Raw genomic sequence first — 18740 nt, 5'->3', positions numbered from 1 at the left:
CCAGAGGAATTTTTTGATTTTCGTTTTTGAATACTCCCCCCTTCCAAACCCCATAACCTTTTTATTTCTCTGCTCTCAGAGCCATATGAGGTCTTAATGTTTACAGGACAAATTGTTCTTCATAATGGTACTATTTATTATTATGTGCAATGTACTGGGAACTGGGAAATTTTTTTTAGAATGGGGTGAAATTGGAGCAAAAATGCATTTGTGCAACTTTCTTACGGATTTCGTTTAAATGGTGTTCACTGTGCAGCCAAAATGACCCTGTCATTTGTGTCAATGTCCCCTGTATTCTATGTTTTGTTACGATTCCGAAGATACCAAATTTATATGATTTTATTTACATTTTAACCCCTTAACAAAAATCCAAAACGGAGCAAAATTTTTTTTTTTCTATAAGTCGCCATATTCTGACACCCATAACTTTTTTATACTTCTGTGTACAGGGATGTATAGGGCGTCTTTTGTTGCTGGACTAGGTGTATTTTTCATTCGTTCCATTGGGAAATTGCTATTGCTTTGATCACTTTTTATTCAAATTTTTATCAGAGGCAAAACAGTGAAAAAACAACGGTTCAGCACTTATGATTTTTTTTCCTGCTACGTCATTTACCATATGGGAAAAATATTTTTATAGATTTGTAGACTGGGCGTTTTCAGACACAGGGATAGGGAGTTAGGTGTCTCACAGTATTTAAGTATTTTTCTATGTGTTGTAGGGAAAGGGGGGTGATTTGAACTTTTAATATTTAATTTTTTTTTTTTTTTTTTTGCATTTATCCCCTAGGGGTCTTGAACCCCATGGGGTCTGATTACTAATGCATTGCAAAAAAAAAAAAAAAAAAAGGCTCTTCTAGGCTAGTGGAAGACAGGCCTGAGAGCCTTCACAAGGCTCTCGGCTGTCATTGCATCACGACGCTAGCTCAGGTGTCGGTAATCCCCAGCAAAATGACGGCATCTGTGCTCTACCGATAACATGATGCATCAGTCAGCTTTGACTGCAATCGGTGTGGGCACCAATGGCGGACATTAGCGCCAGGTCTCTGCAGTATAAAACAGCAGAGACTCAGCAGCTACGATGGCCTCCTGAATCCCGAGCGACTGCCATCTTTAAACACCCGACATTCTGCCGTACTAATATGGCGGATGTCGGAAAGGCGTTAAGATCTCCATGAGACAAACCGTTCTGAGGCCAGGGCCCCACATTGCTAAAACGCATTGACCCACAGGCCAACTACCACACAATATAGTCTTTTCCCCCTGACGAAGCCACGTAGGTGGTGAAACGCGCGTCGGGGCGCGTACTGGTGCATGAGACACATACAGGTAATGCTAAACGTAGTTCATATGTCTTTCCTATGTCTGCAATATTGTGTGTTAGTATGTTGGCTTCTCAGCAACAATTGCTAATGATTTAAGACCTTTTCTACATACCTATCTATACACAGTCAAATTATACAGTCCTATGAAAAAGTTTGGGCACCCCTATTAATCTTAATCATTTTTAGTTCTAAATATTTTGGTATTTGCTACAGCCATTTCAGTTTGATATATCTAATAACTGATGGACACAGTAATATTTCAGGATTGAAATGAGGTTTATTGTACTAACAGAAAATGTGCAATATGCATTAAACCAAAATTTGACCGGTGCAAAAGTATGGGCACCTCAACAGAAAAGTGACATTAATATTTAGTAGATCCTCCTTTTGCAAAGATAACAGCCTCTAGTCGCTTCCTGTAGCTTTTAATCAGTTCCTGGATCCTGGATGAAGGTATTTTGGACAAACAATTCAAGTTCAGTTAAGTTAGATGGTCGCCGAGCATGGACAGCCCGCTTCAAATCATCCCACAGATGTTCAATGATATTCAGGTCTGGGGACTGGGATGGCCATTCCAGAACATTGTAATTGTTCCTCTGCATGAATGCCTGAGGATTTGGAGCGGTGTTTTGGATCATTGTCTTGCTGAAATATCCATCCCCGGCGTAACTTCAACTTCGTCACTGATTCTTGAACATTATTCTCAAGAATCTGCTGATACTGAGTGGAATCCATGCGACCCTCAACTTTAACAAGATTCCCGGTGCCGGCATTGGCCACACAGCCCCAAAGCATGATGGAACCTCCACCAAATTTTACAGTGGGTAGCAAGTGTTTTTCTTGGAATGCTGTTTCTTTTTGGACGCCATGCATAACGCCTTTTTTTTTTATAACCAAACAACTCAAACTTTGTTTCCAAAATGAAGTTGGCTTCTCCAAATGTGCTTTTGCATACCTCAGGCAACTCTATTTGTGGCGTACGTGCAGAAACGGCTTCTTTCTCATCACTCTCCCTGACAGCTTCTCCTTGTGCAAAGTGCGCTGTATTGCTGACTGATGCACAGTGACACCATCTGCAGCAAGATGATGCTGCAGCTCTTTGGAGGTGGTCTGTGGATTGTCCTTGACTGTTCTCACCATTCTTCTTCTCTGCCTTTCTGATATTTTTCTTGGCCTGCCACTTCTGGGCTTAACAAGAACTGTCCCTGTGGTCTTCCATTTCCTTACTATGTTCCTCACAGAGGAAACTGACAGGTTAAATCTCTGAGACAACCTTTTGTATCCTTCCCCTGAACAACTATGTTGAACAATCTTTGTTTTCAGATCATTTGAGAGCGGGCTGTCCATGCTCGGCGACCATCTAACTTAACTGAACTTGAATTGTTTTGTAGAAAGAAATGGTCCAAAATACCTTCATCCAGGATCCAGGAACTGATTAAAAGCTACAGGAAGCGACTAGAGGCTGTTATCGTTGCAAAAGGAGGATCTACTAAATATTAATGTCACTTTTCTGTTGAGGTGCCCATATTTTTGTACCGGTCAAATTTTGGTTTAATGCATATTGCACATTTTCTGTTAGTACAATAAACCTCATTTCAATCCTGAAATATTACTGTGTCCATCAGTTATTAGATATATCAAACTGAAATGGCTGTTGCAAACACCAAAATATTTAGAACTAAAAATGATTAAGATTAATAGGGGTGCCCAAACTTTTTCATAGGACTGTACCAATCTATGGAGTACTCTTTCTCATATAATATTGCATGGACTAACTAAAAGCACATCACTTTGTGGAAGCCTATTAATATGTATCTCATTGCATCCATTGTTGGTTGCACCAATTATCTTTGAAATTATATTTATTAATTATTTATGTACTTTTCAATAAATTCATAATTTTTATACTTATGTTGTCTTTTGTGTGGTAGTTGGCCTGTGGGTCAATGTGGTTGATTTAGATAAATACTACCTAGAATTGCCCTATATTTTTTGTTTGTTACTAATTGCTAAAACGCAGCAATTTGGCCTCAGGGGAAACAGTGCCCCCCAAAATGCTGCATTTTACATTACCTGCAAAGTGGATGGGATTCTTGCTAATCCCATCCACACATTGCAGAAAAAAATCTACAGCGGAAAATCAGCATTTTTGAAAACACTTGTATTTTTGAAAGTCACAGCATGTCAAATACCTGAAATGCTGTTGAATGTTGAATGCTGTTGAATGTAGCATGTTGAAATGCTAGTGTTTTTCATATAGTTATAATAGGGGCAGAAAGAGATTTCCTCCGCATTTGTTTCTGCAGCAGTTTTTTTTTTGCTGCATCTTGCTATGTTGGCAAAAATTTGAAGGGGTTGTCCCATGAAAAGCATCCTATCTATACTGCTAGTTTATGTGGATTTAAGACTTTTCCTAAATACATTGCTTTATAAAAACTGCTTTGTTTGGCCGCTATCTTAATTTATTCACTTCTTTGTTGACACTGCATTTCTATGGCCATTGGGCTTATCTGCTCAGTTCCCAAGTGATGTAGTTGCCTGCTCTCAGGGAGAAGGAGGGACTGAGTGCTGGGAACTCTGTGCTGTGTATGTCTCAACGGAGCTCCTCAGATAGGGGAGGGGGGAGGTGAGAGCTTCGGGATTACTGTGCTATCTATCTTTAGCTTTTCCACTTCAGCCGGTTAAATTGAATTTGGCTGATAAGGGCTGATATAAGGAGTCTGTTACCTCTGTATGTAATGTAAGCTGACTCAAATCCAGCTCTGCTACATCAGTTTCCACATCAGCTTTATGCTGTGGTAATGCATTTACAACCAATCCCTCATTACGGACTTCAAACATAGCAGATAGCAGAGCAAGTGAAACCCCGCCCAACAAATGTGTTATGTCAGTCCAGGTAGCTGCAACGGGGCTAAGGGATAGCAGTAGGGAATCTCGCCCTGCACTACTCCCACTAGCTATCCCGGTCCCTGCCTCACGGGTGTGGGTCGGCTGTACTCAGGCTAAGCCTGACCCCGACAGCTCCTCTCTCACTGATTCCGTAGGCCTAGAGGGAAGTGGGAGAAGGAATGCCCTATAAGACCTCTAGGGACTGGAGGCTAAAGGGGGTCACCCCTAACGAACAAGTGAAGCTGCTACTGACAGGGACTGACAAAGGTGTGCGCTGACTAACAACACAAGCAGCACACAGGAAACATGTGGGAAAGGATTCCCCCAAACCAATATGGGAAGGAACCATACACTAGGAAACAAACACAGGGAAACTGAGTAGAAATCAAAGGATAAGGCAATTCACTCACACAGTCAATTATAAACAGAGGGAGGATTGGTGAACACAGAAGGGAAAACACACAAACCAACTCGTTCACCCAAACCTCCCAAAAATCAACCACGGAACTTCCTCTATCCCAGAACACCACCTACTCCTCCTGCTAAGGCCTAGCTCTGTAAAAGCGACACTCAGCACAGAACCATGGGAGGCATGGGTTTAAATACAGAGTAGAGACCACTCCTCCCAGGTGCAAATGGGAGGACAGACTAAACAACCAGGAAATAAAGCTGCCTACCAGCAGTGCGCGCGTGCAAGTCAGAAGGTGTGCACCAATACCCACGACAGGACAACCCCGCAGTGCCAGGATGCCACCCCAGACACTGCGCAGCCAAAAACTCCCCAGGTAAGAAAAATAGAAATTAAAGAACCTAAATACTCCTAACAAAATGTGCCGAGAAATCCAGGAAGTGAAAAGAGTACAGAGCCTGCAGGCTGCAGAACAATAGTTATGGGAATACCTCTTTAAAACTCAATTTATTGGTATGCATTAAAATATATAGCCCGGGTACAAAACTCAATAAATTGTTTCCCCACTCCAATCTACAACCTGTGCATAAATTGAGAGCTACAAGTATAATGAATCCTATAGTGTGGGTGCTACATTCGCAGCCTCCACACCAAAAAAAATATAAAAGTTTTGGCCTTAGTGGGGAATTACACAGTTACTAAACATGAGTTCATGTGAGGGAGCATAAGTCTTCTGCTCCCAACTTCTGAAGAACAAAAAGAGGAAGAAAATGTGTGGCAAGTTCAACTTCAGCCACTTTTACATTGACTCCGCCCATTCCCATTCATTTTTCATGTGCTCCCGCAAAGTATAATCCTCCTACAGTCACCTGTGCATTATATGTCCCCACATTATAATGTCCCCTTCCAACTGCCCCACAGTATTAAGTCCCTCTCCTGGTGCCCCAGTTTAAACTGGGGGAAACTAGGGGGGACATTAAACTGGAGCAACTGGAGGGGGACATTAAACTTGGGCAGCTAGAAGCAGACAGGTCCTCCTCCAGTTTAATGCCCCCCTCCAGTTGTCCCCAGTTTAACGTCCCCCTTAACGTCCCCCCAGTTTAAGTGCCTCCCTTAAGCTTCCTCTGATACTGTATTCAACTCATCTGCGTCCTCTGCAGAATCTGAGACGTTTGGAACGTATGCCTGTATCCAGTCGGCCATGGATTAAGGGCATAGGCGGCGCACAAGGGTACGTGGATATCACCTGTGTGCCGACCGTAAACCAGCCGTGCTTCCATAGCCCCTTTCATTAAATGAAAAGAACCCATCATAAGGGCCCCTTCACACGGAGTAAACGCGCCGCGCACCGTAAAAAAACGCAGCGTACACGCGCTGTAAACGCGCTACAATGCGCGGCGCGTTTACTCCGTGTGAAGGGGCCCTTATGATGGTTGAGGACAACCATGTGTACAGTCAATGTGATATCTGTTTTTCCCGAGTAACACTCTGACCCATTCATTATTATGGGTCTGTACACATGATCGTGAATTACACGTTCACGTGTGCAGGCCAACAGTCCAGGCTGCAAAATATAGAACAGTTCCTATTCCTGTCCTATTTTGTGGCCCTTCATGGGTTCTTTTCTTTTAATGAAAGGGGCTATGGAAGCACGGCTGGTTTACGGTCGGCACACAGGTGATATCCACGTACCCTTGTGCGCCGCCTATGCCCTTAATCCACGGGGCGTTTACTCCATTTGAAGGGGCCCTAAGGCTTGGGCCCCAAGTTGGAAAACGTTTTACAGTACCTGTAAATTGGATAGGATTCTGACTAATCCCATCCACTGCTTTATGATTGCATCAAAGTTTAATCACCCTGTAATTTTTTTCATTTATTATAAGCTTACAAGTCTAACATCAATATTCCAAATGTACAAGAACATTTCCAAACCCCTTTTTTCATGGGACCTGTTCAGTTCTGAAGGGGCTTTGAAAGGCCTCTGTAATACACTGTCTACCAATAAGTATTTGGACACCCATGCAAATGAAGATCTCTGTGGGCGTGATGTATGTCACACCTTCCGCCTTTAAATAGGAAATCACATTGGCATTAGTCACATGCAAGATACCACGAAGTGCAGAGTTGTCTTATTTCAAGAAAGGGGTAATTGTCGGGTACCAAAGAAATGGTCAATCCTCAAGGGACATAGCAAGTGAACTGAATTACCGAAAATCGACAGTGGCCTATTGATTTCGAAGTGGAAGGTGAACGGTGATTGTCGGATTGTGCCCTGAGTCGGCAGACCCCCGACACTGGGAGATAGAGACCAATGAGTGCTGGCCAGAGAAACCACACCCAACCGATTGCTCACATACACCAGGAGTATTGCGTCGATCAATACCATCTGTAAGGAAACACATCTGATGGGTTCTACCAACTATTTAACCCCTTAGCGACCCTTGACGTAACTGTACGTCATGGGTCGCATGGGGATGTATGGAGCGAGCTCACACGCTGACCTCGCTCCATACACGGCAGATGCCGGCTGTATAATACAGCCAGGACCTGCCACTAACAGCAGCGGTCGGTGCCCGAGCCGATCGCTGCTGTTAACCCTTTACACACTGCGGTCAAACGTGACCGCAGTGTGTAAACGGCGCTGGCGGCACGGGCGCCGCCATGTTTTGCCGATTGCCGCCTTCCTGAACGTCACAAGAGGGCGGTGATCGGTTGCTATGACAGCCGGAAGCCTATTGAAGGCTTCCAGGCTTGTCTCTGCATGAGATCTATTAGACGATGCCAGAGGCATCGTCTAATAGAAGTGCTGCGATTTTCCTATTCACTGCAATACTGTAGTATTGCAGTGAATAGTATGAGCGATCAGACTCCCTAGGTTTCAAGGTACCTAAGGGGTCTGATCATAAATGTAACAGAAGAAAAAAAAAAGTTTTTAAAAGTATTAAAAAAATAAAAAAAATATAAAAGTTCAAATCACCCCCCTTTCCCTAGATCAGCTATAAAAGTAATTAAAGAACATTAAACATAAACATATTAGGTATCCCTGCGCTCCAAAATGCCTGAACTATTAGAATATTAAAACATTTATCCCGTACTGCGAACGGCGTAGCGGCAAAAAAAATAAAAACAGCCAAAAAGCGTTTTTTTCAACACTTTGCCTCCTATAAAAAATTGAATAAAAAGTGATCAAACCATCAGATCTTTCCCCAAATGGTATCAATAGAAACGTCATCTTGTCCCGCATAAAAAGACACCACAACCAGCTCCATACATGGAAATATGAAAAAGTTACAGGTGTTAGAACATGATGACACAAATTTTTTTTTCTATTTTGCAAAGTTTATCATTTTTTTAAAAGTATCAAAAAATTTCAAATACTATATAAATTTGGTATCACCGCGTTCGTACTGACACGTAGAACACAGGTAACATGTCATTTGTACCAAACAGTGAATGCTGTAAAAATTAAACCCATAAGAAAATGGCGCAAATGCATTTTTTCTCCAATTGCGCCTCATTCTGAATTTTTTTCCAGCTTCCCAGTACATTGCACAGCATATTGAATGGTGCCATTACAAAGTACAATTTGTCCCGCAAACAATAAGCTATCATGTGACTCTGTGAACTGAAAAATGAAAAAGTTATGGCTCTTGAAATGTGAGGAGGGAAAAACGAAAATGCGAAACCAAAAAATGGCCTGGTCCTTAAGGGGTTAATATGAATAAATGTTTTTATGAATCCGTAGTGTGGTGTGTGTGACTTATACATCCATTGGCTTCCAGGCAGATTTCATCTGTGACATCTGCAACCCCTATAGTTACACCAGTGATGGTAGCATAGCAGTTGCTTGTGAACATTCATGAATGCTGGCATGGATCAGCTGTATGGGGCCGATTCTGACACCTGTACTATATATAGCACAGAGCTGGAAGCAGTTGGCTCCATCCCATGTATAGATAATAGGCACTGACACTGTAGCTCAGCTCCCATTGAATGCAACAGGATTTGAGCTGCAGTATCATTGCTCGTCAACTATAGAGGGTATGGAGCCAACTGCTTCTAGCTTCTTGCTGGTATCATTGCTCTGTTTTTACAAGATCTTAAGATGATTGTGATTTGCCATGATCTGATCTGATTTATTACAATCTATTGTTTTTACCCCACCAAATTACTATGTTTCTCAAAAAATAATACTTACCCCGAAAATAAGCCCTAGCTAGATTTTCCAGGTTTTTTGGAGTAGGCTTGACATATAATCCCTACTCCAAAAATAAGCCCTAGCTACATTTGAGTATAACCCCTTCCTGACATATGCCATGTAGGCGGATACCGGTTCCTTAAAGATGGAGGCCAATCTACCGTACCAGGTCTCCACTGTAATGTACAGTGGAAACTGGAGCTAATGGTCACGATCAGGGCATTGAAGAGTTTGACATCTCTCCCCTCCCCAAAAAAGCACAACTGTCCCCGGGGATGGTCTTTACTCCATAGCTACTGTTCCAGGTCTCCACTGTAATGTACAGCAGAGACCCTGAACTAATGCCCCCTATCCCCCTATCAGAGTTCACTCTGATCGAAGGCATTATTGAGTGTCTCCCCTCTCCTCCAAAACAGCACAACTGTCCCCTGCGCCTAGTCCCACGCAGTGAAATTGTTCTTTTGACAGTTGGAAGCCTTATAAAGGTTCCCAGGCCTAACATTGGAATATTACTATTGAGGGTGGTCTATAACCAGCCTCAATTGTAATCTAGTGAATCTCTCATAGACTGCAATACAGTTGTACTGAACTCTATGGGACTATTGCCAGTTCAAGCCTCCCGGGGGAGGGTTAATAAAATAGTCAAAAAAATTAAAAAAGCAATAAAAACCATTAAAAAAAAAAAAGTTCAAGTCCCCCCCACTTTCACTAGAATACGTATGCAATTAAAATATTACTGTGAAATACATGCACATTGGGTATCCCTGTGTCTGAAAATACCCGGTCTACAAACTTATAAATAAGTTTTTCTCGTACAGTGAATGCTGCTAAAAAAATCGAAAGTCCCAAACTGCCATTTTTTGCAACAATAAGAGGCACATAATAAGTTAATTTTACTTATGTCTAATTGTATGTTCAAGCTCCAGGATTAGGATTTAGGTTTACATTCATAACTAGGTTGTTTGATATTTGCCAAATTGGCCATAACATTGGTTATTGGCTGTATTCTGCCATGGCAGTTTATTGAAGTTTACTAAAGTGTTTTGTAAATTATTAAAAATGTATTATTATTATTTATTATTCTAATTCCATAATATACATAGGTCTATAGTATACGTGAAAAGGAAAACAAAACATTTCCGCGATTCAGCTATTCCGTGATTATTTATTTATTTTTATTTCGCGATAATCCCAGAAGTACTTTTGAGGGTTCCCAGACGTTCTGTAAGGTTTCCCAAGAGCTCTAATCTTCCTATAAATCCGCCTTTTCCTGGCATGCACGTCTCTTAGACCATACAGAATTGGAGGAGGATAAATTGCTCATTGTATTATGTGACAAGCGACTAATTTATTATTATTATTTATAAATCATACAAAGGTGAGAATAGAAGAGAAGATTCTTCCTGATGTATTACTATTGAGCTGTAAGGCTGGCTTCTGACATAAGGCTTTGTTCAAAGTGGGAGGAGATGTCCGCCGTTTTCTCACATCCTTAACAAAATAAATGTTATCTACAATAGTATGTGTTTTAATGTTCATAAACCCCCCCCAAGAGCAATTGCCATATTATATTACATTTTTTGCTCGACAGACGCCCAAGAAAGCAGCAAAATCTTTAGTGAGTTCCTATGTATCTGATAGCTGTTACAAGGATCAGCGATAAAAGTTTATTTATTTATTTATTTTTTTTTAATAATCATTGCAATCTGTATACGCTATTATGGTTAATAGGAATTCAGCTTCATTATGAAAGAGATTCAGAAACTAATATTTTATTTTATAAAGGCAGTCTGGGAACAGTTTTACCATACAAATCTGCTGGCAGCATTAAGAAGACGCCCCGGAGCCCACTGTGTACTTTTGAGTATATTGATAGTAGCAGCTGCACTGGCAAAAGAGCTTTTATTCTGGCGTGGGTGGTATCAGAATAAGTGCCACAAAGGTGTTCTCTCACTCTGAAATACTCTGTGCTGCTTACATTCACATGTTCTACAGCCCCTGGTCTCTGCCATGAGTCCAGTTATGAGACCATTACAGGGGTGAAAGGTCTTGGAGCAACTCAATACAGGAATTTAGACTGAAGAAACACCTCTGCAGCACTTGCTGGTGACTGGTGTGCAGGAATTTGTTATTTTTGCCAGTGATGGCTGCTACTAACAACTTACTTAAATGTATGTTTAAACAGGACTTCATTTAGCATTGTCAACAATTGTGCATGATCAAAACTGCTGGCACATTCCCTTTCACCCCCTCTATCACCTCCAACCCTCTTTCTCCTTCAGTAGGCACTGCTCCACTGATTCTGGTACAGTTGGAATTTTTTCTCTAGTCCCCTCCATTCCTGTTCAATCAGTGCTGTTTCTTCTTTAGCATCCAATATGCAAAATTTTACAGGCTATGGTCAGCAAGGAGGTCCCTGGTTGCTTTATATCACTATCCCAAGTGTTATCCTAAGCAAATAAATAAATAAATATATTTATTTATTTTTTTCTGCAGTTGCATATGGCTGATTATTTTTATCTTTTTATTTTTTATTATGTAATATTGAAAAGATGTATCCATTGTTTCAAAACAAGTAGGATCTCTGAAGATTTTTTTTTTTAATAAAGTAGAGTGACTGGGTGTCCAACATCCTTGTTACCCTCCTGGTAGAGATAAGGTAAAAGTACACTGTGTACCCGGGCACTAATAGTTTTGGGCCCCTTGACTACCTCCAGTGTTACAATACTATTTAGCCAGGGCATAACAAATGACTGAAGATCAATTTTTTTGTATTGAGGCCCTAAACTGAGCCTACATTCACATGCAAAAAGGTAAAATTTTCCACGTTTCATCAATCACGTTTTTGGCCACAGCGTTTACGCCATGTGTGGCTCTGGCCTCAGATTTGCTTGCCAGACCAGTTGAAGTCATTTTGATCACTGGGGGTTGTTTGATGAGTATAGGCTCAACATTGGATCTGTTTCTGTAAGAAAGACACCACAACCCTGCTTTATTACCCCACATAGTGCTTGGTAAGAGAATTTAAGAGAATAGGGACTGAAGTCTACAAATGTCACAAAGCAGCGCTAGCCTGAATGCTACAGGTATTATTCCACACTTCATAACTGTCTCTTTGCTTGGCCTCTGCATTGAGGGAATAGATCAGGTTTTCTGTAGTCTCAGCATTAAAGCAAGAAATAGATTTTTTCTAGACAATACAGGCCTTAACAAGTACAGGATATTAGAGTTATTTTTCAGAAATCGAGAAGCCTGCATTATTCAATGCCTTATAAACAATTGGGTGCATTGTAGTAAAGTGTTGATAGATTTATCGCCTTTGTATACTGTTATTCTAAAAGGGAATTTGGGAGTTTACCTAATTTTTCACAATCATCTTTACTATGACTATATGTATGTATGTTTGTACATTTCTTCGTTTGCTTGACTTACAAGTCCCTCTTAACATGTCCGCAATAATGTACGGCATCTTTTTTGAAAATTCTGCATTGCTGTTCCTGTTCCTCTACCAACTATGTGTTACCATTCTCCAGCTATGTTTTCATACATTTCTGGGTGGAAGGACAGGAGGATAGCTTATTGCAGAGATTTAAGGAAAGATGATCCAGAATTGAAATGTTTCTATAGCAATATCGGCCATTGTGCAGATAACAAGATAATCATGCAAGGTATATTAGAATATTATATCAATGGATAGAAAATGTAAGACACACACAATAGAAGAAGTTATTATTATTATTATAATATTTGTGGTAGTCATTTAATGCTTTCCACTGATGGAGTAATGTCGTCTGCTAGTCTACATTCTTAATCTTCTTACTGGAAATTATTGACCAAAATCTAAAAATAAACCTCACCACTCCTTACCCCATCGTATTCACAGGGAGAAGACCATGGAAAATCAGAGCAGTGCAACATACTTTTTCTTGGTTGGGTTCACGATCTCTGTAGAGCTCCAGTTTTTTCTTTTTGTATTTTTTCTTGCCATCTACCTATTGACTATAACAGCTAATATTGCAATCATTAGTTTGGTTCGTGTAGACAGTAGACTTCATACCCCAATGTATTTCTTTCTTAGCCAGCTCTCTTTCCTAGAGATCTGGTATACATCAACCATTGCACCAAAACTCTTAAGTAATTTGGCTGGCTGGAAAAACATTTCATTTCTTGGCTGCCTCTCACAAATGTATTTTTACTTCTCTTTGGGTTCCACAGAGTTTTTCCTCCTCGGTGTGATGGCTATTGATCGGTACTTGGCTATATGCAACCCCCTGCGTTATCCATCCATCATGAATGGCCAAGTATGTATGCAGGCTACTGCAGCTTGCTGGTCTGTTGCTTTCCTGGCTGTGTTTTTCCTAGTACTTCTTATATCCCGCTTGACATTTTGCCAACCTACTATCATCAACCATTTCTTCTGCGACGTTTCACCACTTCTTAAGCTTTCATGTGAAGATACCTTTCTAGAAGAAATTGTTGTCTTCTTATTTGCTTGCAGCATCATTCTTACTTCATTACTTTTCACTGTTGTGTCTTATGCGTTCATCCTTTCTACCATATTTAAAATACCATCAACTAAGGGAAGACAAAAAGCTTTCTCCACGTGTGTCTCACATTTCACAGTGGTCACTATTCTCTATGGCACAGTCATATTTATTTATGTCCGTCCCAGTGTATCCTACCCAATGGACATCAACAAGGTCATGGGAGTCTTCAACACGGTGGTAACTCCTTTACTTAACCCTCTTATTTATTGCCTGCGTAACAAAGAAGTAAAGGAAGCTTTGAGGAAAATGATAAATACTAAGTGTTCCCAAAAGAATGGTATAGTCTATAAAAGTAAGTGAATGTGGGCAGAAATATGTGAACCAAGTACTCTTATTAATTTACCTTCATTACTATTTCACCCTTCAAGTATTGTTATATATCAGTGTACAGTGACTCAATAGTTAAGTACAAATTCTACAAATAAAAAAAATCAAATATTGCCAAAAAGCGTTAATTTGCAAAGACGTAACATTCTAACCTTTGGTAAAAGAATAAAAATACAATATAATGTTATTGTAGATTTGACGGTCATGTATAAATATTCTCCCACAGTGATGGTCCAAATTTCACCAAACAAGTGTCAGTAACAAACATTTTGGTCTGGTCCACCAGTGAAATACATTCTGGTGGCCACTATAGAGCTACATGCAAATATTACCTAACACTCATTTGCAAATTCCTAGAATGTCAGCTGCATATTTTTTTTTTCAGAAGTAGCCTGCTCTCTCTGCCTTGAAGTAGGGCCTCCTTAGCTTAACTTCTGCTGTGTTTGCCTATAGGCTGCTTTCACATAGTCTGTGTTAGGCCAATGGTTTTATTAGTAATTGTGTGCAACAAGGAGGAGTGGGTTAAAAATACAGAACAAGTACAAATATTTCAGTTACACCTGATCTCTGTGTAGTTTCCACTCCTAATTTTGGCTCACAATCACCGAACAAAATCACTGACCAAACACTGACCACGTGAAAGCAGGCTTACGCTGGGTTCACACTAGCGTCCGGACTCCGTTCTGAGCTTTCCGTCTACTGCATGCAGAAGACGGAAAGCTGTCAGACCGGGTCCGGCCGTGAGCGCTGGTGAGCATTTTATGCTCTCCGCCGCGAAACCGTTTTTTTTAAAACCAAACACAGAGTACTGGATGTTCGACTCTGTGTCCGGTTTAAAAAAAAACGGTTTCACGGTGGAGAGCATAAAACGCCCAGGGCTGCTCATGGCTGGATACCTTTTAAACCCATTCAAATGAATGAACGGAGATCGGGCACAGATGTGAACGAGCCTTTAGAGAGAAAGAAATTGGATAGCTAGGTACCTACGAATCTTTAGAGCGTTCTACACCATTTTAAGTTGCGGTTCGGTTAAGTTGCGGTTCACTGAACTTATTTGATCTGAAACATTTTGGACGCGAACCACCTAAAACAAAAAAATTCCTGAGAGGTTCCCCCATCTGTAGTCTATAGTTTGTAAAAACAAACTGATTAGTTCTTCAAAGGGGTTGGCCACTTTCAGACCAATATTGAAAGACTAATATTATTGTTTGTATAATAAAAATTTGTAGTTTTCAAATATACTTTCTGTATTAATTCCTCGCAGTTTTTTTTAAAATGTAGATTGTGAGCCCCACATAGAGCCCACAATGTACATTTTTTCCCTATCAGTATATCTTTGGAATATGGGATGGAAAACCATGCAAACACGGGGAAAACATACAAACTCCTTGCAGATGTTTTTTTTGCCCTTGGTGGGATTTGAACACCAGGACTCTAACGCTGCAAGGCTGCAGTGCTAACCACTGAGCCACTGTGTGGCTCCTGCTCATGGTTTTCTAGATCTCTGCTTGCAGTCATTTATTCTGTTACTCCCAGTGGATAAAAATCCACCCATGATTATGTGATGTACAGTCCATGGTCATGTGATGTACAGTCCATGGTCATGTGATGAACACACAGGTGCACAGTAATCAGACATCTACCTAGTAACGAGCTGTGCACCTGTGTGTTCATCACATGACCATGGACTGTACATCACATAATCATGAAAGCAAGCAGAGATCTAAAAAATGTGAGGAATTGGCGCAGAAAGTATATTGGCAAGTTGTACAACTTTTTATTATGCAAAAGATAATATTTCTCTGACTATTGGTCTGAAAGTGTCCAACCCCTTTAACCCCTTCCCGCCAAAGTAATTTTTTTCGATTTTTGTTTTTGACTCCCCGCTTTTCAAACCCCATAACTTTTTTATTTTTCCGTTCACAGAGCCATATGAGGACTTACTGTTTGTGGGACAAATTGTTCTTCATAATGGTACTATTTATTTTACTGTACAATGTACTGGGAAACTGGAAAAAAAATTCAGAATGGGGTGGAATTGGAGCAAAAGTGCATTTGTGCAACTTTCTTACGGGCTTTGTTTTTACGGCGTCCGCTGTGCAGCCAAAATGACATGTCACCTGTATTCTTTGTCTTGGTATGATTCTGGGGATACCAAATTTATATAGTTTTATTTACATTTTAACTCCTTAGAAAAAAAAGTTTTTTTTTTATTAAAATCACCATATTCTGACAATAACATTTTTATATTTTCGTGTACAGGGATGCATAGGGCATCTCTTTTGGGGGCCAGCTGTACTTTTTAGTTATACCATTTTGGGGAATGTCTATTGCTTTGCTCACTTTTTATTCAAATTTTTATGATAGATGAAACAGTGAAAAAACGACAGTTTGGTACTTTTAATTTTGTTTTCCCACTACGGCATTCACTTTATGGGAAAAACATTTTTAGAAGTTTGTAGACCAGCCGTATTTCGGAAACAGGGATACCTAATGAGTACGTGTTTCACAGTAATTTTCTAATTTTATATGTATTCTAGAGAAAAGGGGGAGATTTGAATTTCTAACACTTTTAATTTTTTTTTAAATATTTTCTTTTAGTACTGTATTTAGTCAACTCCCTAGGGGTCTTGAACCCTGGGGGTCTGGTCACTAATGCAATGCATTACAATGCTAAAGCAGTTAAAATATCTGCATTTGTATGACAGGCTGTATATAGCAGCCTGTCATACAAATTAATGCCAGATAAGCCTGGGTGCCTTCAATAGGCCCCCAGCGGTCATGACAACAGATCACTGGCCCCTAATCTCATTTTGGGTATTGGCGATCCTCCCCAAAGTGGTAGATTGAGGTGTGGGCACTGATTGTGGGCAATACTGCAGAGTCTTTGCTTTATAAAAAAGCAAAGACCTGATGGCTATGGCAGCCACTCAGCTCCTGAGTGGCCGCCATATTTAAATACACAGTGGATATTATGGTAGATGTCAAGAAGGGGTTAAATAATCTACCAAATATATTATATGGACGCATAGTCTGGTTGAGATGTGTTTGAGTATCTGTATGATGTACAATAAGTGTATGAGCTGGGGGCCCATCTGGCTTAGGGCCCTACAGGGGAAGTCAACTTTTCACCTGTGGGTAAGTTTGAGTCTGATACCACCTATTAGTTGACTTAGTTTCTGACCAAACATTTAAACAAGAATTTTGATGAATGGTGTCACATTTAAGCCCCATTCCTTTTTGGCAAGCCCCACCCATTTCCACTAAGACCTGCCCCATGTTATACAAGGCACAGAAAGTATCACAGGATGTGTATAGGCAGCACACAGGTCGTAAGGGTGCTGGGTGTATGTTCTGTCAGGGGTTGACCACTTCCCCACTCAACAACGTAGTACAGAAGGGAAGTAGAACTGCACTCCAAACATGCTTATGCTTCTTAAAAACAATTCATTGGTGTACATAATTCAACGTTTTGAGTTAATATCCTTCACCAGGCAAATATGAATGTCTAGAAGGAAAAATGTATATGGTTGAGACATATGGAAGAAACAAGTCAAGAGGTAAGGTCCGTCTGTGTAAGATCCAGAGTGGTAGGGTTGGGGAGCCTTCTAATTGTGTTAGTGAGGACACTTGAATGAGGTCTCCTAGATGTGGTTGCCGGGTGGATCTAGTTCCGTTCTGTTCTAACTCACAGAAAGTGTGTAAAACAAAATTCGGATGCATTTTCATTTGTAATAATTGCCCCTTTAATTTTCTGTATGGGCAGACTTTGTGAACAAGTTATGTAATTTATTTATTTATTAAAAAGTATTACAGTGAAATTTAATCCAATGTCATCATTCATATGTAAATAAAAAGTTGGGCCTACACTATTTGCTTTACTGTCTTTTTGCATACTTTCATTTGTAAACAATCATGCAGCTTCAAGTCTCCTAGCAGAAGACGTTTTCTGGGCTTTATTTGATAGCTTACCCTCAGGATATGCCAACAATATCTGATCGGTCAGACACCCAACTCCCACACTGATCAGCTTAGTTCAGAACTGATGTATTTAGAACTCCTGCTCAGTACTGTTAAGCTCAAGTCACTCCCAATGGCACCTCTATAGGTCTGCCATTTTAACATACTTGGACAGGGCAAAATAGGATACACTTTAAGGTAAGGCATAAGGTTACACCTTACAAAACAAAATAATGAAAAGTGATCCATAGGTCCAATGTACCATCTGCAAGCAGTGCTTAATTGCAATGTTCACATGTTTCGGTGGAGATTATATGGACTAATGAAATTAAACTATAGGACTTCAGTGATGGGAAAAGCAGTATAATTCCTTTTTTATTTTTTAACATTCTAAGATGTTTTCAGAAAAATGTACATTTCTTGACATCTGATTGACAATGACATTTCTTGACATTTATTTATTGATATAAGAATTACCCATGTCAGTAATTGTTGGAAAGAAGCTGAACTTCAGGGCTCCTCTGCCTCCCTGTATAAAACTCTTTCTATAGAGTCTTCTGGTTTTAAGAACATGTTTCTGAGTTCACTTCCTCCCTGCTTATTAACCCCTTAGCGACCTTTGACGTACTATTACGTCATGGACGCGAGGTACTTCGCGCACCATGAAGTAATTGTACGTCATGGTGATTCCGCCCGCTCACTAGCTGAGCGGGCGGAATCGGAACTGGGTGATGGCTGTTACTGACAGCTATCACCCTTTTCCATAACCTCCGGTCGGTACTTTTACCGATCGGAGGTTTTAACCCTTTGATTGCGATGGTCAAACATGACCACCGCAAACAAAGGGTGCCGCGATCTCTCCCCCCCCCCGCCGGCACCCCCCGCGGCGAGATCGGGGGGTGCCGGTAAATGTAATACGTAGTCTGGGGTCTGGTTAGTGACCCCAGACAGCCCTGAGCACTCACTTACCTGGTGATGCTCCCGGCGTCTTCTGGAAGTGAGTCTGTGCCGTCCGCACAGCTCACTTCCTGTGTCTAGAGTGAGACACGTGCAGGCTGTCACTGCAGCCTGTGTCTCAGTCTACA

At 40.7% G+C, this 18740-nt stretch overlaps 1 protein-coding gene across 1 annotated transcript; it reads left to right on the top strand.

Annotated features, from left to right (window-relative positions):
- Positions 1–12714: 12714 nt before the first annotated feature.
- Positions 12715–17693, top strand: LOC142203404 (olfactory receptor 6M1-like). The gene is made up of 3 exons (XM_075274156.1): positions 12715–13660; positions 17190–17255; positions 17617–17693. The coding sequence occupies exons 1-3, from the start codon at positions 12715–12717 to the stop codon at positions 17691–17693; spliced, it is 1089 nt and encodes a 362-aa protein (XP_075130257.1).
- Positions 17694–18740: the final 1047 nt, after the last annotated feature.

The sequence above is a fragment of the Leptodactylus fuscus genome, chromosome 1 (genome assembly GCF_031893055.1).
Source record: "Leptodactylus fuscus isolate aLepFus1 chromosome 1, aLepFus1.hap2, whole genome shotgun sequence".
Classification (NCBI taxonomy): domain Eukaryota; kingdom Metazoa; phylum Chordata; class Amphibia; order Anura; family Leptodactylidae; genus Leptodactylus; species Leptodactylus fuscus.
This window is presented reverse-complemented; position numbering and strand designations above follow the sequence as displayed.

Excerpts from the sequence above, each read along its gene's own strand:
- LOC142203404 (XM_075274156.1), top strand. The coding sequence starts at position 12,715 with ATGGAAAATCAGAGCAGTGCAACATACTTTTTCTTGGTTGGGTTCACG. Across the intron at positions 13,661-17,189 it reads GAATGGTATAGTCTATAAAA|GCAAATATGAATGTCTAGAA; the intron begins GTAAGTGAATGT and ends ATCCTTCACCAG. Across the intron at positions 17,256-17,616 it reads TGGAAGAAACAAGTCAAGAG|CTTCAAGTCTCCTAGCAGAA; the intron begins GTAAGGTCCGTC and ends ACAATCATGCAG.